Source organism: Misgurnus anguillicaudatus, chromosome 24 (assembly GCF_027580225.2).
Source record: "Misgurnus anguillicaudatus chromosome 24, ASM2758022v2, whole genome shotgun sequence".
Taxonomy (NCBI): Eukaryota; Metazoa; Chordata; class Actinopteri; order Cypriniformes; family Cobitidae; genus Misgurnus; species Misgurnus anguillicaudatus.
The window spans coordinates 19354721-19380101 of NC_073360.2; the positions used below are offsets into that span (position 1 = coordinate 19354721).

At 37.8% G+C, this 25381-nt stretch overlaps 1 protein-coding gene across 1 annotated transcript in view; it reads right to left on the reverse strand.

Annotated features, from left to right (window-relative positions):
• sorl1 (sortilin-related receptor, L(DLR class) A repeats containing) overlaps positions 1 to 25381 on the reverse strand; it is an 83153-nt gene that overhangs the window by 47813 nt on the left and 9959 nt on the right. Inside the window, exons 2-5 of the mRNA XM_073862992.1 lie at positions 15063 to 15179; positions 6483 to 6611; positions 3944 to 4105; positions 2403 to 2470 (exon numbers count right to left, since the gene is read on the reverse strand). Coding sequence (XP_073719093.1) covers positions 2403 to 2470; positions 3944 to 4105; positions 6483 to 6611; positions 15063 to 15179 — 476 coding nt within the window. The remainder of the gene's footprint in view (positions 1 to 2402; positions 2471 to 3943; positions 4106 to 6482; positions 6612 to 15062; positions 15180 to 25381) is intronic.

The following is a 25381-nucleotide window of genomic DNA, read 5'->3' on the forward strand; positions in this document are numbered from 1 at the left end:
TGATTGTTGAGACTCTTAAAACTCAGAGCTAATGGATAAAAGGATTATCAAGCAGGCGAACAAACACATAGACCTTGGCTGCCCTCTTATTCACGAATGGGAGATCAACACACACCACCAATAGGATGAGAGACGGATGAAAGAAAAAGGTTTACAGCACATTCAACTAGTCCTGCAGCTCCGCCTTTAGTTTGTTTAGATTAAAGCTAAAAAAAACATACTGAGGTTCGAGTAGGAACAGGCAACTTCATGCCAAATTCACAAGGAGTGAGATGTTTTGCTTTGCCTATAAAAACAAAACTCAACCTGTTTAACAGGAGTCACTTTATCATATCTACAACATACTATTTGATTTAAGGGCAAATTTATGTACAGTCAGTGCAAACAGATATGTTAAATAAAAAGATGGTTGCATCTGTATAAAATAAATAGATGCGAAACTTAATAAAAAAATGAAAATTAATTCTGAGTAAATGTCATTCCAAATACATTAAATTTTCTGTCTTCAAAAAAAAAAAAAAAGGAGAAATACCCCTCCGCCACATCTCCCAAATCGTATTCCTTTATTTACATATTGAAACTTCCCTGTGGCGCCTTGTTTCTCAGAAACCATTATGTAAAGCTCAAGTCATTAGGATAGTTATATAGTTTTATTGCTTTTTTGTCCTTCGTGGAGTCTGATAGCATAATGTCATTGTTCAGAAATAAGTTATATAGTTTTATAGTGCTTTTTTATCCTTTTAAGAGTCTGACAGCATAATGTCATTGTTCAGAAATAAGTTATATAGTCCTTTTATCATTTTCAGAGTCTGTTAGCATGATATCATTGTTCAGACATAAGTTATATAGTTTTATAGTGCTTTTTTATCCTTTTCGGAGTCTGATAACAATGTCATGGTTCATAAATAGCACTTTTTCCATTACTTTCTATTATGCAGTCATACATGTTTGGAATGACATAAGGGGCGTGTACACCAAAGCGTGTAACCACGTCTGAGACGCCAGGTGGATGCCAACTGTGGGCACTTGCCAGCGCTTGTATAGCCAAGCGCTTTGGTTGCAATGATACTTCTGTATTGTTTATGTCATTGTACGATACATCGGTTGGTTGTTGTGGTATTTGTCCCGTCTCTCCTTCACTGTGATTGGACAGCTAAGTGAAAAGTGACATTGACGAGCAGGGCATACACAATCGATAAACTGTACACATTTAATGATAACTTGGCAGACATATGCCAACTGCGTAAAACCAAGAAAAAAAAGGGTTATCACTGCGACACTGTTTTTATTTATACTGGGCCAATGCTTGAGATTTTATCTCCAGAGGCACTGACTGCGACTTTACCAAATGATAAGGGCCAAGGCTGGACAGACTTAATCAATTATTAATACAAGTACAGTCTGGACGTATCAGACAAACATGGATGACTGACAATTTCACAGTCAAGAAGCTTTCCTGGATCGCAGGACCCGTCTTAATATTTATCTCCAAAAAATGAGCTGCAACCTGAATTGAGGTTGGCCTTTTCGGTTGCAATAAAGAACATGTATTACAAATTTGTTCTGACACAGAGATGTTATTGATGCTAAAACTGAAATACTGCAAAAACTTTCATGATGAGCTGTAGTCATAACATTCAAATGAGCTCCGGTCTTTCAGTTGGACTGCATCCTGGAGCATAACGTTTATGATCCTGGAGAGAAATAAGCCCCGCTCTGTTATTTCTAGTTCCCGCATGCTTTCGAAGCCAGTAACTTCTTATGCAAACTCCAAGCAATGGCAGCAACCCAAAGCTGGAGTTTTACATTCCTACTAAACTGCATCTCACAAATCCTGCATGGAGAGCAAACATTGGATTTACAAGCTGTTCCTTTAAACAGCAATTGAAACCATACTAATGAGTCTTGTCTCTCTGTAATCAGACAGACCAGACCAAACAAAGTAGTCATTTTGAAACTAACAAGTCAACAGTAAAACAGAACTATTTCCAAATGCATTTTCACACCACATCCTTAACCTAAATCCCCAATGCACTGAAACAGTGTGTCTGTTAATTTTATGGCATTGATGGGATGGCCTTTGTGCACAAGTGCAATATTGAGAAAATGCAAAATACTGAAAAATTTGGTTGTCTATCAGACTGGTATCAGTCTGTGTGTGTACAACTGTATTTACATCAGCGCACGTGTATGGGTCAAATGAACAAAGCTGTGCGTTCGACTGTGTTTTTATGCATATGTGAGCATACGCGCAGACTATATCCAGGACTTTAGCTCCATGACTTTTCCACTGGTAACCCTTTATGGTGTCAGTAATGCATAGACAGATACTGTAAAAGAAAGTCTATGAACGGAGCATCATGCATCTACTCTCTTTAGGGGCTTGATTTTACACAACTTACCAGAAGTAGGACTTCACATGCTCCTGAATCAACACCCACGTCACACCAAAGTCATCTGATTTCCACAGCTGCCAAAGAGAAATGAAAGAAAAACAGCAGAAAGAGGAATGAGTTTTGTGAGGTTAAAGTTGTTCTTTTCGTAACATTTAACATGATTTGACATTTGTGATGAATCAGCATTTCATACGAAAAGTTTTTCTGCAGCAAGCAGAAGTGTAAAGTATTTTTACTTTAATCAAATAATTTTTTTAAGTATGTGTATTTTATCACAGTGTTTTTCTTTGGCAAATTTTTACTTCACTACATTTCGACGCATATACTGTACTTTAATTTGACTACATTTCATAATCAACAAGTTGTGTTTTACTTTTACTACTTAAAAACATGAAAATCTACTACTATCTTATGTATAATTTTACTTTATATAAACTAAAATATAGAAGAACTAGATTTGTATATTAACTAATAAAGTATTAAAATAAATGTAATATGAAATGTAGTGAAATAAAAAATAGGATATTATGTTTCAAAATGTATTGATGTAAAAAACACCCTGATAAAATACAGATACTTGAAACATGTAGTTTAATAAAGTAAAAATACTTTCGTACTTTACAGCTCTGACTTAGAGCTAGGTCTGTACAGAAAGTTTTTAACAAGCCTTTCAACCATTTACTTGACTATTGCTGGTGTTATAAAAAAAATTACCCAACTTATAAAACCCAGAAGTATCGCCTTAGGGCAAACAGTTCAAACTCCATGTATGTTTTGATCATTGCTCTGAATCTGATCTCTATCAAAAGTCCTTGCAAAAATGCAATTATCCTTGAAACCTACCCATATTTGAGAGGTGATAAAAGATAACAAATAAAGGTAGGATGAAATGTTTTTTATTTTTTGTAAAGCAGACGGTCTGTTCTTTCATTTGATATATTGTATGATTATATATTTAAAGAAGAACATTTTCTGAAAGACATTAAACTTTTATAAAAATCATAAAAATGCTGGCGCTGGCTAGCAACTTTTTTTAAACGCCGGCAGGGAAAGAGTTAACTTAAAGGGTACCTTTTTAAAGATGTCAAATAAATATTTGGTGTCCATGTAAGTGGAGATTTAGCTCAAAATACCATAAAGATCATTTATTATAGCATGTTAAAATTGCCACTTTGTAGTTGTGAGCAAAAATTTGCAGTTTTTGGGTGTGTCCTTTTAAATGCAAATGAGCTGATCTCTGCACTACATGGCACTGTCATGGTTGGATAGTGCAGATTAAGGGGTGGTATTATCCCCTTCTGACATCACAAGGAGACCAAATTTCAATGACCTATTTTTTACATGCTTGCAGAGAATGGTTTAACAAAAACAAGTTACTGGGTTGTTCTTTTACACTTTTTTCTAGGTTGATAGAAGCACTGGGAACCCAATTGTAGCACTTAAACATGGAAAAAGTCAGATTTTCATGATATGTTTAGAACAAACATCAGTTTTGTTCCTTGATTTGTCAATAGGATGGTTGACAATTGCATAAAATTGCCCATTACCTGTTTATTGGGGTGTGAGCTGTCATAGCCGAGGACCAGATTAGGCCTCTTACTGTGCAAAAGCAGATCTATGGGCTTAAAGGGGATAGAGAAACCCTGGACGCTTTTACAGAAGTCAAAGGTGTTCCACAGGTAACTGTTTGTGGTGTCAGTAAACAGGTACTGGAAGAGAAAAACAAAGACAAATAAATAGCAAATTCACTGACAGCTTCACAGAAGTTCTTAAAATCCCAATGAAATCAAAACTGACAATTCTTATTTTTTATGTAATATTGGAGTGTTTATTATAAACAATTTATTTGTGCAAGTCATTCATTTTTTTATTCATGTGCCTTCAAACTTTAATTAAAATCTAAAAATGACTTCCGCCCTCTTGTGGCAATCATTCTACGATGACATCATCTACACGCTTGGGCGAAAACATCCATTAACTCCACCCCCTCCAACTTTCAGTCTGCTGCCGGTTCCATTTCTAAAGGAAACGCCTACTTTTCAATATCCAAACAAAGCACAGTGTAAAAACCCAAGCCACGCCCACTATTTTCCTTGCGTGATATTCTGTTTCAATCGGAACTCTGTCTCAACATGGTAGTAAAGTCGATCACGACTTCCGGGGCAGTGGGACTTTAAAGCTTCTGTATTTCAGATACATAGTGTAGGCTCTATAGTACTATTTGGACGGGATTAGTTTTACAAAGAGAGGTGGGGTAAAGCAATTTTTATCAGAGCTTCTCAGTGATTTTAGTCCCGTCCGAATGCTCCATGTCAGTAATCATTACGGACAATGTCAGTAAAGATTACGGCGACTTTAACCATCTGTAAGGTCTGGAGAAATTACCTCAGGTAATACTAATCCAATGCATATAGACCAGCTGTAAATATACATGTAAATTTTGTCTTTTCCTGTTATTTTGCAGGTTATAAAAGCTCAATATAAAAGTCAGTTCCTGAATACCATGACACAAACTTTTAAAAGAAAAGTCAAATTCACTTCTCACAGGCACGAAACTGTTTCTGAAACTAATGTTGTCCCCAAACTGAAATTAAAAAGTGTTTCGAGTTTTTCTCGCCTGTCATGTTGTTTGCACATCTGATATCAGGAAGCAAGGTAATGTGCACGTGATGACGAGAGAGGTGACACGCTGCGCAATCGAGTGACTCCTCCCACTTCTGAATGTTTTACTGAGATTTCTAATCCCGTCCGAATTGACCATCAATATTACAGATGTCCTATAGTAAAATTAAATTACGCCATCTACCCCGTAAAACTAATCCCGTCCGAATAGGGCTTAAGTGGCTCTGTGAAAGCATCATACAAGACTTGAGAGGGATTAAGTATTGTAAGAAGATTAATTATTTATAATTTGCATTTCTGATCCATAAATCTGCATCTTTTCTTTTATATTTCTTTTTTAAAAACCTTCCCAATAAACTTTATTCTCTCGCTGGCCTGGTTATGGAAGCAGGACACCTCTCTCTCCAGATCCAATAAAAAATAAATGACTTAAAAAGAAACCTAACGCTGAACAGAGAAATGAAATAATACAAAAAGAAAAGGAGTGTGAGAGAAGTATTCTCACGCATGACGTTGGTTGCCAAGTTGTTACCAAGATGTTTTGATTAGTTGTTAGCGCGTTTTTATTGCATTGCTAAGTGTTTGCGGTTTGGTTCACATAAAAAACTACTTTAAGTGTTTATAACATTCTGGTCCAATCTTCAAAGCAAGGCAGAAGGCAGAAAGCAAGTCTGATCACTAAGTAGCAACGTACACCAGATTAATATAGCCAAATTAAATTAAGAGTTGAAATTATGAGCAATAGTAATAAATCCAGTAGAAAAAGCTGAATTGTTGAACAAACAGGACAGTATGACTTTAAGTACCCGAGGATCAATCATGAGTGCCTATCACAGTCTTTACACAACTATTTGTATGTCATTTTATTACTCCATCAAAAGGCTTTAAAACGCTCCAGCACCCTGCCAATATCTCTGTTAATTATCCCATCTGTGACAACCCGGATTCAAAATTCCTCTCCGCATGCGGAACAACAGTGCGCATAAATCCCATCACTCAAAATGTAATTAAGAAGCTCCGTGCTTCTGCGAAGAGGTCGTATGCTTTACAAATGGCACTGGTAATGCTTTAGGATCAGTCCTTTAGCAGTAAGCAGCAGCTGCAGAGCTGGCCACATCATCGACTCCAGACGAATGGTCACCGTCTGCTGCCATCAGCCCCTGCAAAGACGCAATGCAGGGTCCCACAGCGATGCGGCCACATCTGCAGCTCTGCACTTCAACTCCCATGAGCCTTTGCACCCTGCAGCAACTTACATCCGTGGGCTGCAGCAGGTGCATACCAGAAACTGAGATTAAGGAAATAACTTGTATTTTTACCCAGCTTTATGATTAGGTCTTTTAGATAATAATGTGATCTGTGGGAGTGTGTATAAGTGACTGGACTGGTTGGAAGCTTGGGTTAAAGACAAAATAACAGTGATTTTCACATCTACAGCCAAGCTAATTTCTCTTCCGTACTTACGCGCTTATTGTCGGCAGGGCTGTGGTAGAACTGGGAGATGACCTGTTTCTTGTCCTCTTTGTCTGCAGATAGTTGAAATTTCTCTGATATGTGGATGAAGGTGGCGCCATAGTCATTGGATACATACACCTGTTTAACAAATGACACAAACGGGCTGTTTACACTTGGTATTAAGATGTGTTTTCATCGATCGGATCACAAGTGCACATTACGTTTACACCTGGTATTTAAATCCGTCTCTTTTGTCCACTTTCGACCACTTGAATACTGTGAGGGGGTGGTCTGTGAGACGGTGGGCGAGTCTCTCTGCTGTCATTCAAACCCGAGCGGGAGTAATTATGAGTTTATATGGACGCAAACTAATATTATGTCAGAGTCTACTGCTTGTTTAGCAAGTAAACGTGCCACACAGTGTTTTGTAAATGTATATGTTAGAGCTTTATCTGAAATTTCAGCGCAATTGATGAAATAGGATCGCGCAGCTTTCACACGCTTTCAAAACGAAACTACGGAGATCGGCCACTTTAGTTTTATCAATGAAAGGCTAAAAATAGCGCTGTTCACCATATGTTCACGCCAGAAGTCAAAAAAAGACGTAAAACTTGTGTTCAGTGCCCGGTTGCATGAAAGTCCTTAAGCTAAGAAATCCCTTAAATATAAGGTTAAAGGCGGAGTCCATGATGTTTGAAAGCCAATGTTGATATTTGAAATCACCTAAACAAACACGCCCCTACCCCAATAGAATCTGGACCTTCTGTTGATAGACCCGCCCCACACATACGCAAACCGGCAATTGATTTGATTTGATTGGCTATAATTGTGTTTTGGTAGTCGGCCCGTCTCCATCTCCAAACCGTTTTTCAAACAACGTGGACTCCGCCTTTAAGGGTGCCCTTAATAAAAAATGGGTTGCAAGAAAAACCCTTAAGTGAACCTTAAGGCTGTCAATAAGTATTTACCCTTAAATGCTCAAGTATTACCTTAAGTTCTGCTATGCGTTGCAACAAAGTCCTTAAGTCACATTTTCCCTTAAAAACTTAAGGGACTATAACAGGTCCCTTAACGTCACACGCGATGGCTGATTTTATGGTTATTTAAGAAAATGAAGTACCAACGCGCATTTCTAACGATCGAAATAATCCCTAGAGAAAAAGATGCGCATTTATTAGGAGAATAGCGGTTTGATCGTCCGTCAATCTAAAGTGTTTCCAGTTTGTTTTACTTTGAGGTTTTATACACGCGACACTTTACAGTCTGTTATTTGCGATGTTTCATTGTACACAAATCCGCCGTCTGTTGAGCTGCGTGCGTTGATTTGTTACCGCTGTGAGATTTTGTAACCATAGCAACCGCGTCTCCGCTGCCGTGTTTTGGCAGAGACTACCGTAAAATACGTAGTATAAACACTTAGGTAAGGGTGACAGTTAGGACCTTTGTTGCAACGCTCTTAAATAAATCCCTTACCTCAGGGATTTTTTCTCCCTCAGGGAAACCCTCAACTAAGGAGTTTCATGCACCCGGGCACAGTACCTCAGATTAAATAAATGGGCGGAGAGAAGGCGGTCACGTGAAAGTGGTTTCGACTACCTCTGGATGTGGTTGAAAATGGTCGAAAGTGGACGAGCTCAAAACGTTTTGAACACCGTTTACACCTGGCATTAACGTCGTCCACTTGTGATCCGATCGACGAAAACGCATGTTAATGCCAAGTGTAAACAGCCTCAAAGTTTCAAATTGGTAACAAAAAAAAAAGGAAACATATGTAAGGATTTGCCAAGTGTCACCTAGAAATAAAAAAGGAGAATAGATTTTAACAGAGCACTTGAGAACTTATGTAACGCTTCAATCTGTATAAACTCAGAAAAAAACTTGTTAGTTGAGATCTTCTCAGAAGTGCCAGTTTAAGATAAAAATGTGATCAGTATCTTACAGGGCAAGGTTAAGTATATAAAAAATGAGTATAGCCACTGCTCAATGGAAACTGATGCTATCTGTGCCTGCACTGTGCTTTGAAATATAGTCTCCATAGTGAAATTGTCCCTTCGTCAGCCTGTGAGATCATCGGTACAATAGTATTCATCCGAGTACATCATTGATGCCCGGGCATGCTGTAAATTACTTACGAGCCAGGAAATGGCAACAACTCACTCACTGGTTTTAAACCCCTGATTTCAAGCTCACATGTGAGGAAAAGTCTGAACTGTGCACATTACAAGCGCATGTACGAGGAAAAGTCAGAGCAAGATTGCATCGCAAGCTCTCTCGTGCAAGGAAAAGCCCACAAGTTCTTTCTGGAGTGAGGAAAAACATGTGCCTTGGTGTCGGAATGTAGGAATGTTAATGTACAAATACGATAGTATTGTTTATCGAATATCAGCACAACCCTAGTTTCCACAACTTAAAGGGACACTTTACTTTTTTTTAAATATGCTGATTTTTCAGCTCCCCTAGAGTTAAACATTTGATTTTTACCGTTTTGGAATCCATTCAGCCGATTTCCAGGTCTGGCGGTACCACTTTTAGCATAGCTTAGCTAGTGCTGTGACAGCGGCAGTATTTTACCACCGCGATAGTAAAGCACAAATTCACCGCGGTGGTTATAGATTGTGTGTGTGGGGGGGTGGCGGGTGTGTGCACGCATGCGTGTATGTGCACGTGCACAATGATGCATATAGGTCTTATACATAATGCATACATATATTTTGAAATATAAAAATGTAAAAGAGGATCAGATATACAGTTTTTAACAAACGTGCGTGCTCATAGACGCCAGATTCTTTCTCCGCCGGTGGTTTCTCTTCACAGCATCAAGCAATGCTTAGGTTACTTAGCAAGGAAGAGGAGGAAAGCGTCCCATCACGTTTTCTAAGTGGTTTTAGACGTGACATGTGAAGTAAATGTGAAGCAACTGTGCGTTTGTGCTTGGCCATTTCAGTTGATGCTCGAGCCGAGCCCAGGAGCACCCAGGGGATCGGCGCATGTGTGTGTGAAAAACCTTTTTGGGGTTGTAGGGGCGGTTTCCCAGACAGGGTTTAGATTAATCCAGGACTAGGCCTTAGTTATTTTAGGACATTTAAGAAGTTTTTACAAGCAAACCTTACAAAAAACAATACTGGTGTGCATCTTGAGACAAAACAATGGCACTGATACATATTAAAATGAAAGTTTTTGAAATGAAAGTAGCTCAAACATGCATTTTAGTCTGGGACTAGGATAAGTCCTGTCTGGGAAACCGCCCCATAATGTTTCCAGCCACGCTGAAAACGCGTTCTGATGGTGTACTGGTAGCGCAGATTGATACTTTCTCATAAGTTTGAGTGACCAAGAGAGAATGGCCATTTCTCAAACCAAAGTCATAAACATATTACAAAAATGTATGATTAACAAAGAATAATAATCAACTTTATAATTGTTAATGTTATGAAATAACTGTGCATTCAGACCGCCACCGGTGAGAGCGTCAAAGTGGCCGGAAGTCATTCATTTTCAATGAGAGCCGTCATGTACAGCGTGAACGTCGAGGAGAGTTGAAATCAGCTCAACTTTATGGTAATGAGATATGACACGGTTCGGTGGCAACCAATCGGAAGGCGGAAACCTCCGCCTGAGAGAAGTTCAGAGTAGGGGTGGGCCGATACGATATTTTGTATCAATATTAGTCCGATATTTGCGAAAATGGCTGGATCGAATATCGAAGAGGCCGGGGCGTACAATCCGATCCAATACCAACACAGACCTTGTCATGGCAACTTGGGGTAAAGCGCGACTTGCTGAGCAACATGATTTTGCACAAAGTTGCACTTTAAATTGTCCAAAGTTACACCTGAACATTTTGAATTGTTTTGGTGACTAACTAAAAATGTTGCCTCTAGTCTGTTTGAAACATTTAAATAAAAATGAAGCAGCAGTATTGCACAATGTTTCATTGAGTCTTGAATTTGCACAGTCATTTATTGCACAGTAATATGTTTGAGTTCCGTAGCACTGTTTAAGCTTTTTGTACGGCTAACAAATGTGCAGCTTAATTGATTAAAATGGCGATAGAGATGGTATTGGATCGTTATCGGTATCGACAGATACTCAAAGTTGTGGTATCGAGATCGGTATCAAACATGAAAAAGTGGTATCGGCCCAGCCCTAGTTCAGAGAATGCATTCGAGCGTCAGAGCGTCCACTACACCTTTTCTTTAGCGTCGGTTTCTTTAACGGTTTTAACAGCGCGCCAGTTCTCCGCGGACCGCAAGCGCTGTGATTGGTCCACCAGAACCCCTCCCGTCAGGTAAAAAAAACTGCGTCATTGGTATTTCCAATTGCGACGGTGAAAACAAAGAATGGCCAAGTTGAGGAGTGATTTAACTCAAACTGCAACGAAAGTCACTGTTATTTACTTCCATCATTGCTGGTCTTCTCAAATACACAACAAGTTGCTGTTTCTTCTTCGTTTGTTGGTTACCTTGCCAAGCTTCTTCTTCTTTGACGGTCACGCTGCTACTGTGCTTACACGCATGGATACTGCCTACAAGTGGTCTGCATGTGTGTTTGCACGTCGACGCGGACGACGACGCAAAAGTATAAATGAAAACCGACGCGGAACTTACGCTGTCACGGCTACGCCGTAGGACCTACGCACGACTATAACGAGCCCTTAAGACTTGCAGAGGCTACAGCCTTTGGATTGAGAAACGGCCAATATCTTGCTTCATTGTGCCGCCCCCAAGCCAGCGGGTCATCACTGATATCAGTTGCCTACCCTTGCAAATGGCACATTAACTGTGCGTCTGCTGGCTGTTTGCGTTAGCATGAACCAGAAGATATCTCACTGGGCAAAATTTTACTTTATATTTTACATAATTGTGACGTGCACACTACCGCAGGGCGCACTTCCCCACCGCGGTGGTAAATACAACCGTCACAACCCTAAGCTTAGCATAATCCATTGAATCTGATTAGACCATTAGCATCGCGCTCAAAATGATATTACGCAGCGCCCGAAAGTAGTCCCCTTGGTAATGTTCAATAGCAGGGGACTATTTTCGGGGCACTTCGTAATATCATTGCGCCTGCTGTAGTCATGGTAAAGCAGCAAAGTCCTTGATTATTACACCAGAATGAGAGTATAGTCCTAGCCATATCGGCCTAGAAAATTGCAACTTTTAATTTTCCATCGGTCTTAGTACACGATGTAACTACAGAAGAGTCAAGTTTTAAATAGGAAAAATATTGAAACTCTTTGGTTATTTTTGCGTGCGATGCTAATGGTCTAATCAGAATCAATGCATTATGCTAAGCTATGCTAAAAGTGGTACCGCCAGCCCCGGAGATCAGCTGAATGGATTCCAAAATGGTAAAAATCAAATGTTTAACCCTAGGTGAGCTGGAAAATAATAATAAAAAAATTGTAAAAAAGGTGGAGTGTCCCTTTAAGATCAATAAATGTCCATAAAGTATTTGTTCAATAAAAGATTTTACTAAAGATTACATATGCATTTTATCATCATGCGTGCTCCCTGGGAATCAAACCTGTGGCTTTGCTAACACAAATCTCTACCAATTGAGCTACAGGAACACAGAAAATAAAAAGTTATAGGGCTCTATCTTACACCCGGCGCAATGCAGCGCAATGCGCGACGCAAGTGTCTTTCGCTAGTTTCCACCCTAATGTTCACGTTTAGCGCCACGTTGTTTAAATAGCATTTGCGCCCCCTTTTGCGCCCATGGGCGTTCTGGTCTGAAAACGAGGTGTGTTCAGGCGCATTGTTGGCGCGTTGCTATTTTGAGGCAACTAAAATAGACAATGTGTTTTATGTTATTTAAAGAGCGCATTAGTAATATGCGCCTATAAACGGGAGGACAACGTGGGTTTGCTTATTACAAAGTACATGAATGCGCAGCAGCACAAAAATGCTTTTAAATATGAAAGATTAAAGGATTGAATGTAAAAGATTATTATTGAGTCTCTTGGACATAAATGAGGACTAATTATGAGACGTTAGAAGGCGCAAAGAGCTGCTTCACCTGAAGCCTGGTAAATGAATGAATGTTTAAACAAATGCATCTGTTTTTAAATGTTTTTTTTAAATGCTACCTCACGGATTTAGTGTATATGATGACTCTGTACCTGCGGATATGGTGAGATGAGAAACATTTTTAAGTAATGGTTAAAAAAAACTCTTTGCTAAAAAACCGCTGTCCAAAGTGCTGAACATGAGGAGAGCCGTTTGTAAATTCTTTATCTCCTGTTTGTTACAAATAAAGTATTTTTAGAGTACAAACCTTATCTTACATACTTGTAAATTATTTTTTGATGATATTGGATAGCCATACATTTAAAGCAATTACAAGCCTGCTTTTTTACTTCCATGAGTAAAAGAAAACGGGTTTTAAAGGTTTTAATTAAGCAATATCGCTCGAGTAGGAGTGTGATATAGCTCTATATCATCACGGCTGTGATTAGGCCAGAGGCACGAGGCCGCAGGCCGAGTGCCGGAGGCAATCACAGCCGTGATGATATAGAGCTATATCACACGACTCCGAGAGCGATATTGCTTTTATACAACAGTTCGACGGCACACGTTTGAAAAACGAAAACTAGAAAACAACAACGGAGTTATTTTAAAAACCTCTTTGTTTGAGAACTACTTCTTCCGCCACGGATTTGAGGGCGGCCAGAATGACAGGTAAAACTTTCGGCTGCTTTGAAGCTCATAACAACTCAATGGACAGAAAAGCCGTTACTTTATATTACCGTTTCTTGGTCACAAAGTGTAGTTTTAAGATTAGTTCAGTCGAGAATGTATATGTATTATATTTAAATCTGCAGTCGATTAGTAAAGATAGGGCCTGTTTGAACGTTTGCTTAGTGAGATTCGGTACGAATGAGAACCAAAACATGAGCGGACATCAGTGTTCACTCGCCCCGCTGACCACCGCCCTCTCTGGGCTACATTTCTGAAAGAGATACCCTGGCTCTCATGTTGGCCTTGTTTGTTTATGATCGTCAAAATGAGATCAAATCAGCAGTATTTGGTGTCATGATCAAACTATTACTTGTTTTTTAATTCATATTAAGTGTCTTTTGTGTTGTTATTGTTTTGGCGCGAGGTAAAAGTTAATAAAACTACTTGTATAACGTTACTATTGCTTTCTCATTTATTCTTAACGTGATACGAGCACTCGATTATTATTATTAAACTTTGTTCTTAACAGTACGATATAAAAAGTTTTTTTATAAGTGTCAGAGAGATGTTTTTGCATGCTGCTTATAAATAACATTATACCAGTGGCGATATCTCATAACATGTTTTAATAGTCAGGTCACGATAAAGTAAATGATCAATGTCCACATTTTAAAGCTGCAGTGCTTACCTTCAGTTCCACGGTGTTTTCGCGTTCTGATAAGAAATATAGCTCCAGAAAAAAAACGAGTGTTTATATTCCTCTTTCCAAGTGTTAAACGTCCACACGATGTGACAAGACATTTCTCCCATTAACTGTAACGTAACATCCAAGAGCGCTGATCTTTGACTATAACTTCCGATTGGGGATTCAGACTGATTTATGAGCTAGTAAACTAATGAGACACACACACGGAGAGTGATTCAAACAGCGCGTCTGTGTTTTTCCATTCAGAGATGAGCCTGCTTAGGACCTCCATTCACTAGGTGGCGGCATAATACTAAAGGTGAAGCGGTTACAGTGCTGTTATCAGCACAATATCGTATGGCTCTTAGCCAATCAGATTCGAGAACCAGAAAGAACTGTTGTATAATAAAAAAATAACAATTTCAATACAAGTGGAAAAACAACACAATTATTTAACATTAATCTTAAACTGGGGATCTTCTTCCTCCGCTTAGTTTTTCAGTTTACAAAGTCCGTCATCTAAATAGGGATTAGACATAGCGCCAGCGCAACTTGCTTTTAAAGTGGATGAGAGCTGAGACTCTCATTGGTTTACTACACGTTACGCCCAAAATACTCCCATTACAATAGGACCAACCCTTTTCGACCATGCGCTCGGCGCACGAACCATTTTTCCCGTCGTTAAATTAGCAAAAGTCGATTCGGACACGCCCATTTAGACGTTGCGCTGTGCGCTTAAGACAATGCGCTTAGATCGTTAAAATAGGGCCCCTAGTCACTACTAGGGCTGTGCAATATATCGCAAATGTGCATATAGCAATATGCATATTGATTGTAATAGTTTGCAATAACTGAATAACTTTAATTCTTCGAAAGGTTAAATAAAGTAAGTCTTAGCAAACAGTCTGTAACACAAATGAGTGCTTGTGTACACAATTCAGTATTTAGACATATTTTAATAACCTTAAATTGATTTTACAAACTTAAAGCATTATCATATTGCATATCGTTAATTGCATCATTTAGCAAGTAATCGCAAATCATTTCCCATTCAATATCATGCAGCCCTATTTACTACTTTCAATTTACCTAAACCTTAACACTAATTTTAAAATGTTGTTTTTATGGTTTACATGACCTGGATTCTTGTCCCAGATTATATTATTTAGTGTAGACAGCAGGCTTTTAAAAATAAAGACAAAGTATGCGTATACTTACAGAGCTTGTTTTGGGGTCTGTGGCACCAACGCTGTCTCTCGCCAATGCTACTATAACATTGCTCTTCTCCCCGGCCCAGTGGACGACCATCTGATTATGAGAGTCATTCAGGTTGGCCTGTGAATACAAAACAGTGTGACGCACAATCACAAAGTGTACCTTTTCACTCCATATTTTTCACTCAAATTACAAGATTTACCAAAAAAATTAATCTCTATGGGATAACAATGCTTGATTTCAAACAGGTTTGACCATTTCTGCTCCTACTGGGTCATTTCGCAGTGCCAGTAATAACTATGATTTTGTATTTGACATTGTCCATAGCATGTGCGTGTGTAGACTTGTGTAAAAATGACAGGTGTGTGTCTCTAATACAGGGCAGCAAATTTAAAGCCGACAGCTTTCTGCATAAAAAAACAAACAGAAAGACAGACAAACACACAAACAGTTGGCAGAAACAAGCTGAACTAAACCACAAAGGCAGAAAAATAAAAACTTTGGGCAGGCCGCGGTGCCCCAATTTTAACAACACAGAACAAAGAAATGTGTGTCATCTTTTCATGTCCTCCCACCACCTCCCTGCTACAAAGTGTCATCTTTAATTCAAACGTCTGCAGTAGGACCACAGGATCCACAAATGACATCTCAAATATCTCCTGTCAGACATAATTGAGAACAAGCACAACGTTGTCTTTGTAATGTAGCAACTCGGTAATGTAAACTCAAACACCGCCTCGTGTTTCTTTCAGTCTGAGGAAGAGACTGCTTAAACTCATTAGCAAACAATGGGTTTACTTATTCAACATTAGCACTCACTGTTTGAAAGGTAAATACCAGATGACAGACTTGAAGCAAACATTTCCATATGTTACTACTTCAACAGATTCATGGGCTCAGTCAGACAGAGAAAAGTATTGATATTGCTTTGGCTAAGTAGCTTCTTGTTTTAGGCAAATGAACAGTGACTCAACTACCTCAAAATTAATATACAGACATATGTTAATTCGGTATGACACAGCAGTAAATACCTCTGCCTTTTAGGCCTGTTTGACAAACAGGACACAGCTGTAGCATTTTAAGCCATTAGTGAAACATATAGCAGTAGTTTGTGATATAGTCCTGAACAGTGTGGGGAATGTTTCTTTTAAAAGTAATGCATTACAATATTAAGTTACTCCCCAAATAATTAACTCAAATATTAATGTGTACATTTAAAAAGTAATGCGTTACTTTACTCGTTACTTCTGAAAAGTAATATTATTACGTAATGCAAGTTACTTGTAATGCGTTACCCCCAACACTGGTCCTGAAACACTTGGCAGACACCTTTTATCCAAAGTAACAGTATATTACGTTAGAGCCGCGCAAATTATCGAAATAGCAGAAATGTACATAGCGCGAAATGCATATCGCAATGGTTTGAGTGGTTTAATTCTGCAAAAAATAATGTATGGTCAAAGCAGTGTTTCCCACAGGATTTTGAGAGACTGTGGTGGTGATGACGTCACCCGCTAATTAGCATATATGTGACGTCATCATGGCGTGTTTGCGTTTGATCTAGTGTTGGCACCTGAAATATGTTTCACTTCTACTCTTTGATCTGTATCTGTATTTGATTTAAATAGTGAAATAAAAATGTAAATGGGAATCATGAAAATTCTATTTGTGGGGGCCAGTGTTGATTCTGTGGTGGGCCACCACAAATAAATCAATGTATGGGAAACACTGGTCAAAGTTTTAGGTCAAAGCAGATAATATAGTATCTGGCAGGCGCATGTTAGTTGAGATATGCATCCGCAACTGTGCATAATAGCGATGATATTTATTTTATTTTGGTTTGTCTGTTTGTTTTATGCAACACTAAAACATGGCTGTTCACTCTGTTGTGATGCTTTTCCCTAAAATATGAAAAAAACTGTATGTTGGTTGTATAATTTTTAAAGTACGTTTTAAAACAGTTCAAACCGATAAGCGCTAAAGAAATATCGTACCGCACAACCAAATATCATTTTACCAACCATGGTCGTGTTCTTTCTTCAATATTGGACAGCCTTATTTAATACGTTTTAATCAGTATGTGTTGCCTGGGATCGCACCCATAACATTTGCATTGCAATAGAACCTACTAGTATTCCACATTTCTGACAATTGTGTGTATAACATGGGAAGATGTTATCAAATATACATCAACAGAATAAATCAAATGCTTCTTGCTGACTGATCTGATTTGCCTTTCAAAAGTTATACGTCCCACAACATGCCACCAGAATGCGTAGAAGAGCTTTTCCCACCAGCTTGCCAACAATCACAGAGCAAATGGTTGCAACCTGATCCACCTAACCCTGCCAAACTCTTGACTCTGTTTGTTTAACGCGGTTTAGAGGGTCGTCTGCAACCTCTCGCTATTCTTCAAATAGAACTGCTAATCTAACAGCACTCTTGTCTCCCAACACAGCAATCTCTCAAATGCATGGACAATAAGACCAAGCCAAATAAATTCTGTGGTGGAACACTGCATTAGAAGCACAAAGGCCATGCATACATGTAAAATGTCAATATTGGCTTGTCTTCTTAAAAAAGTGATGACCGAAATGAGAGACGAATGAAATCACTTCAAAATGTTCATTTTCTTATATATAATTAAGGATGGAGACAGAACCGAGAGAGCCAGAGCGAGAAAGTATAAGCGCTTCAAGCAAGCGGTTCACTGCTTGAAACAATGACATCATCGCTGCAGCACTAATGTTTGAGCCAACAGTGCTGTTTTCCTGCAACCTTCCAGTTCACTTCTGGCAAATGACCATACATGTTTCACCATGAATTAAATATGGGTTAACCACACACTTAATATTTCTGTGGCCGTAACCAAAGGAAAACCAAAGAGTCATTATCTTGTTAAAGCCCTAATGTACAGTCAAAGCCCTGTTTCATTACTGCAATATGGATAAGTAGCATATGGGATCATTACAGGGTTGTGTTGTGCTACCATTCAGATGATGAACATACTTTAGTTTAAACCTCCATCTATGAATGCTATTTAAATAAATCATATCAACCTATCAAATGCATACTAATATATAAGATTAACACTGGGTTGACTTATAATTTTCACCTGGATATACTTTGATATTTGTTGTGGGATCAGGAAATAATGTCTTGAAAGCATTATGAAGACGAACTGTTTTTGGTTTTGGTTTGGTTTCACCTTGAACACAAAGTGATAATATTACAAGATTAGGCAGCTTCAGAAAAACTGAAACTAAACTGGCAGGCTGTTTCGACAAGTTCAAGTAATGCTACTGGGAATTGTTTTCACACCTCCGCATATCTGATTCTGTTCATCAACCCGGTTTCAACATTTAATCCTGTAAGGGGTCCAAATAATGACCCCATCCATCCGTTTGGCCCAACGACGGAATCCAAACGGCATGGCCGGTTTATAGCGCATTCGGTCTTTTCCGGTGCTTCCGGTTTTAACATTACGCAACTTAATATCTGACTCCAAAGATATGAAACGTATTGTAATATGAATCAAATTGATATAAATATAGAATTTGGATAAACATTTGATCATTCCATTTACTCATGTTAACATTGAACTCATTCATTTCGATTACCAATATCATATCAGCCCACATCGGCCGTTGTGCGGGTTCTGAAACATAAACTTAACCACACCAGAGGTCCTGACTTATATAGCCCACGTATATTAATCACAAATATACCCAACTTAGTTAGGGTTAAATAGTTAAACTTAACCGCACCAGAGGTCCTGACTTATATAGCCCTCGAATAATCATTACAATTACCCACAACTTAGTTAGGGTTAAATAATTAGTCTATCCGTGTAACCAGAGGAAATGGTTGAAGCAACTGCCCCATGCTGGCGTGCCCTTAATTATCATTAGAAAATATTATGCAACCCAGCCAACTATATCCAACTTAATACAGAACTCAAAACTATGATTATAGTAGAGATACTGATCAGAGGTCCTGACTTATCATCTGATAGTCCACATATAGTAAAGTAATGGCTGAACCTCTAGTTCAACGGTATAGACAATTAGCATGAATTTATACCCCGGTTATAGATTTATGGTGACAAAGGATAATACTTACTGTAACTTAGAAGAGTCAATGATACAGAGCAAATTAGAATGAATACAAATGTAACAATTTATTAACCAGGTAGGTAGCACATAATTCAGAAGCCAATTTACATTCCAATTCAAATACGAAACAAACGAAAAACCATTGCATACCTGGTAAGGAGATGAAAGATCTGGTTACAGATTCCTCAACATAAAATAAAAATACATGATGCTGTGCCAGGACAGCATCATGGGGGTGTATTTCTAGATATAGAAAATCCCGTCTAAATCTTCTACACATCTCCTTAAATAACCAGAGAACAAAGCATATAGGAATTTGGTACTGATTGGTTGTTGTAAAACTAAGGGCTGTCCTTAATTTATATACAGTGGGTGATTGGCTTAAGCTTAGAATGGGAGTTGTCTATCAACCTTGAATGAAGTTTCACATATACTTTAACATTGAATTCTGTTGTTATATGAGTGAGACCATTGTAACCACTTGCAATGAGACATTTCAATAGAAAAGAGCTACCCTTGATTGTCAAACATCACATCTCCATCCAAATGGTAAATCTGCAGACAGATAGATACTCTTGATTGTCAAACATTACATCTCCATACAAATGGTAGATGAGAGAATAAGAATACAAATGTATGACACCCTAAAGGTGTGTCTTGAAACCCAAATGTGTCGGAAATCCACTGTGAATCGTAGAAAGTTGCCTTCCTGGGCACTCATTTTGCCCCCATGCAGTGTCCTTTGGGGAGGTGCTATATTTATTCAGGAAATTATCTTACAGCTCCGCCGCTTGATCATATCGGAGAACATATCAGTTCCGATGGGATCAACATACAGTAAGATGTTAGCTCTTGGTGGTGTCCAATCTCTGTAGTGTTCGTAGTGTTCAAGTTCAGTGTTTCAACCAAGGCCTGTATGCTTTGTTCAATGAATGTCCCATTCTTTTGCGAAAAAACCACCTGTTCTTGGACGTTCTGTCCCTTTGAAGAAAGTTGTCACCTCTGAACGGTGATCTCCTCTGATTTCAGACATCGTCAGGTGGGGATCATGTCATTGACAGTACATCACTGTGTGAGACACCTGCACATTCTTAAGGACCATTCATTGATTGAACATTGATCAATACTGATAGACTCAGCAACATTATCAATTGATTCATAGGGCAAACCATAAATAAAATAAATAAAAAACATAACACATGACACCTTGATGTTAAAAGTGCAAGTGGTACGGTCTCACCAGGTCAAAGATATTTGATCTATAAAATTACCAATGTTCTTTCCCACTGTTGTATTTGGAGTTTAGTTGAATTTAAATGTACTTGGTCTCTGGATATTGAAGAAGAAGATGCAAAAGATCAGGTTAAAACAACAAGGCATAACATTGAGGTATGCATCTTATAAAATAAAACCCAGAAAATAAAATGTTAAAATAACCTTGAGATATGCATGTTACAGATTGTATGAAAATAAAACTCAGGAATGGTTAAAATGATCTTCAGATATGCATATTATAGATTGTATGGAAATAAACCCAGAAAATGTTAAAATGATCTTCAAGTATGCATATTACAGATTGTATGAAAAATAAAACCAAGAAAATATTAAAATAACCTTCAAGTATGCATATTATAGATTGTATGAAAAATAAAACCCAGAAAGTGTTAAAATAATATTCAGGTATGCACATATTAGGTCATGTGAAAATAAAAAATGGAATATGGTAAAGTAAAATTTGGTTATGCATACTATAGGGTGTATCGATAATAGTGACAGTATAATACTGCTATAATAGATTTTGGTATGGGCTTTGTAGACCATATATAATAATAATAATAATAATAATAATAATAATAATAATAATAGGCACATAGTGTTGTAATCATTCCATACACAGATCTACAATGAATGTTTCGAGGGAACGCTGAATTTTCTAATATAAGCACCTTCTAGGCCTAAGATTAACTTAGAATTTGTTCAGAACATGTTGAGTCCATGAGAACAATTGAAGGTTCAGAATCTCGCGTTAGATTTCTATGTGTGCAGGTATGTGCCTATGTGTATGTGTATATATGTGTGTGTGTGTGTGTGTATAGGCATGTTTATGAGTATGTGTAGTCCATACACTTTTGTGTGTATAGGTAGGTGTGTGAGTGTAGAGATATGTAAATATTTGTATAGGTGTGTGTGTGATCTCTGATCTGTTGGCTAAGTCACATTTGATATTAGGAGTTGAGTAAATGGTTTGATTGATTCTTGACAATTGTCTGTGCTGTTATTTAGTGATAAGTTGAGGATCAGGGCGCCACTGGTCCTCACTTATGACAACAACAGTAAGATTATTGATTTGAGATTAAGACAGTAAGTTTGTTATTGCAATTAAAAACATAATTATCAAAGTGTGACTTTGCCATGTAAGTTTCTTATGAATGTTGTAGTTTTGCTAATATGGGTGCGAATGATATCACTTTAGCATGTGTGTTAGATTAGATGGCTCTGTTGGTGTAACAGGAGAATGTTGGTTTTAAGTGTAGTGTTCAGTTTGGAATATGTTGTGTGGTGCGTGGTGATAAACATGATAGTTTTAAATGTCTTACATACAGAGCAAATCAAATGTCAAAAATAATAGTATTAAACTTAGAAAATTGCTCTTTATCAAGATTTCAGTAGACATTAAACTGATCAAACTTCTGAAAAGAAAACCCAAAACAGATGCTTAAATTCAGACAGTTTGAAATAATGACTAATTCTTGGTAAGTGAGTGTTTGCTATGCGATTTAATTTAACTGAGGCTATGTGTGAATACCATGCTGCAACAAAGGTGAGGAGGATAAATTGTGATGCAAATTTAGTCCTGTTGTTAAAACAGGGAGCCAGTTCGATATTATCGGTATGAGGTTGTAATCTGGCTCAATAAGTCTTCCAACACCAGTGTTTTTAGTTAGGAAACATGGTAAAAGTGCTACTGGACCCTGTTGTGAGGTAAAACATTTTCATTAATGCAATTAACACAGTGTAGCCACATGGCATTTTTGTGCTCCTCTTTAGGGTCTGACTGCAGCTATACAAGGAATAGCAGAGTTTACCACATAGGAGACAAATCCTTCAACATAGAAACACATACGAAACAAACAACTAGAATGTGTTCTATAGAAATATCAATGCCTTACGATCAATTACAAATCAGAAAATGTAAACGGATCACTGCAATGAGAATGTTAAACACATGCTAACTGGCTGTTAAGCCACACAAGCATGTGCCCAATCTGTATTGGATTAAAAATGGGTTAGTGATTTCCAGTTAAATGGGTTTGGTTTACTATCACAAGTGTCATGTAATATTTAAGTGTTAAAACATGGCAACATAAGCATGTGCCCAATCTGTATTGGATTAAAAAAATGGGTTAGTGATTTCCAGTTAAATGGGTTTGGTTTACTATCACAAGTGTCATGTAATATTTAAGTGTTAAAACATGGCAACATGTGACAGCACATTCCGCCCTTTTGACACTGCATAGTGGACCAATTCTGTGGGTTTGGCCTGTGCAAGTTATTCCATAGTACATTTAATGCACCACATTTACCATCTGAGGCCTGTTTGGCCATTATAATATAATGTATATTGCAACTTGATCACAATATAGATTATATTACATTAAAATAGTATAAATTAAAAATACTTTCATTACTGATCTCTTTTAAGGAACACCAGGCTGGTGTTTGTAATTTGCAAGATGTTACTGTATCAATGTATTTGAATGTGAAAAGGTGTCAGCCCTGGACAGACTGGTGTGAGGCACAGACGTTTATTGGTTCATGCTAATGTATTCCTACAATAGTTTCAAGACTAAGAATTGTGTGGCCTTTCACATCTCTATAAAGCTGTATAAAACTGTCTTTAAACAATATTCACAGACTCATAGGGAAAGACTAAGCCAAGAACTTTTAACAGTCCTGGTGTTTATCAAGTTCTTAAAGAACACTGAGATTGATTAACAGAAGGAAAATATGGTTACAGACAATGTCTCTCTTAAAAAAAAATGTTCTCTCTTGGGAACAATGGATAGCCCGTTATCTGAGTGGGGGGTAAGCCCTTTCATCTCAGTTGGGTGTCTCACAGTGAGAGATAAGACCATTTGTGTTGGCCTGGGACAACATTATATTTTCCTGCAACAATTTTAGGTTTTGCTTAATTGTATCTCATCAATGGAGAAATAACTACATTGAATTAGAAGTTTGTAATTGTAATATGACTTACTGATTCCATTCTATCCTCATTCAATCCAAAGTGATCTTTTAGAAGACTCACTCACAACAAGCAATCTTTACTAGTTTTAAATCATCTCCCTACTTGCTTAATGTCCACCATTCAGTTACATTTCTCTATGCGTTGGGGATTTTTAAATCCAACAACGCTGCCTTCAATCATTCATACATTTCCTTCATTCTCCAGCTTGATTACAATATTACCTTAATTCCTCAAATATAGATTGAACACTGGTGTTTGCAGCATTTAAAAACCTTACTATCTGTGTGCTTCTCACATTTCAATTGTCCAAATCCTCCTTTCACATGCAAACACATTCATTGCATTGTAGTTTAAATCATCCAACATCATTGTTTAATTGTTAAAGTTTGTTAACTATCTTTTCTATGTTGTGCATTTGCTGTCACAACAAAAACAATTGTGTAGAATTTGGTGATTTAAATTTAGATTCTAGATGTTTTCCTTGTTTGAGAATCAGAACAAATTTTGGATGGTTTAACTCCAATGTGAGACGATCTTTTGTTTTCCGTAGGCACGTAAACAAAAGATCTTAACAGAGCAACGCAATTCATTCTCCATTAGCATTACACAGCATTTTCCTAATAATGTGGTTTCGTTTAACTTTTAAGCCCCACCGGATTTGTTCTCCGGTCTAACATTAGGTATATTTACAACCTATTTCATAAATGTGGGATGTTTAAAACATTCCCTTCAACATTTTTAAAAGGCAAAGAAAAGATTGACTTACCACATCAGCTGAAGAAATAGAAGTTCAAACCTTTAGCTCCATGAAAAGACTCTTATTCTCCAGGGATCGCATCAATCGCATTTTGATGAGGTTTCTCACTGGTTGAAAATCACGTCTCGGGAATCACCACTTTGTAAGGGGTCCAAATAATGACCCCATCCATCCGTTTGGCCCAACGACGGAATCCAAACGGCATGGCCGGTTTATAGCGCATTCGGTCTTTTCCGGTGCTTCCGGTTTTAACATTACGCAACTTAATATCTGACTCCAAAGATATGAAACGTATTGTAATATGAATCAAATTGATATAAATATAGAATTTGGATAAACATTTGATCATTCCATTTACTCATGTTAACATTGAACTCATTCATTTCGATTACCAATATCATATCAGCCCACATCGGCCGTTGTGCGGGTTCTGAAACATAAACTTAACCACACCAGAGGTCCTGACTTATATAGCCCACGTATATTAATCACAAATATACCCAACTTAGTTAGGGTTAAATAGTTAAACTTAACCGCACCAGAGGTCCTGACTTATATAGCCCTCGAATAATCATTACAATTACCCACAACTTAGTTAGGGTTAAATAATTAGTCTATCCGTGTAACCAGAGGAAATGGTTGAAGCAACTGCCCCATGCTGGCGTGCCCTTAATTATCATTAGAAAATATTATGCAACCCAGCCAACTATATCCAACTTAATACAGAACTCAAAACTATGATTATAGTAGAGATACTGATCAGAGGTCCTGACTTATCATCTGATAGTCCACATATAGTAAAGTAATGGCTGAACCTCTAGTTCAACGGTATAGACAATTAGCATGAATTACTACCCCGGTTATAGATTTATGGTGACAAAGGATAATACTTACTGTAACTTAGAAGAGTCAATGATACAGAGCAAATTAGAATGAATACAAATGTAACAATTTATTAACCAGGTAGGTAGCACATAATTCAGAAGCCAATTTACATTCCAATTCAAATACGAAACAAACGAAAAACCATTGCATACCTGGTAAGGAGATGAAAGATCTGGTTACAGATTCCTCAACATAAAATAAAAATACATGATGCTGTGCCAGGACAGCATCATGGGGGTGTATTTCTAGATATAGAAAATCCCGTCTAAATCTTCTACACATCTCCTTAAATAACCAGAGAACAAAGCATATAGGA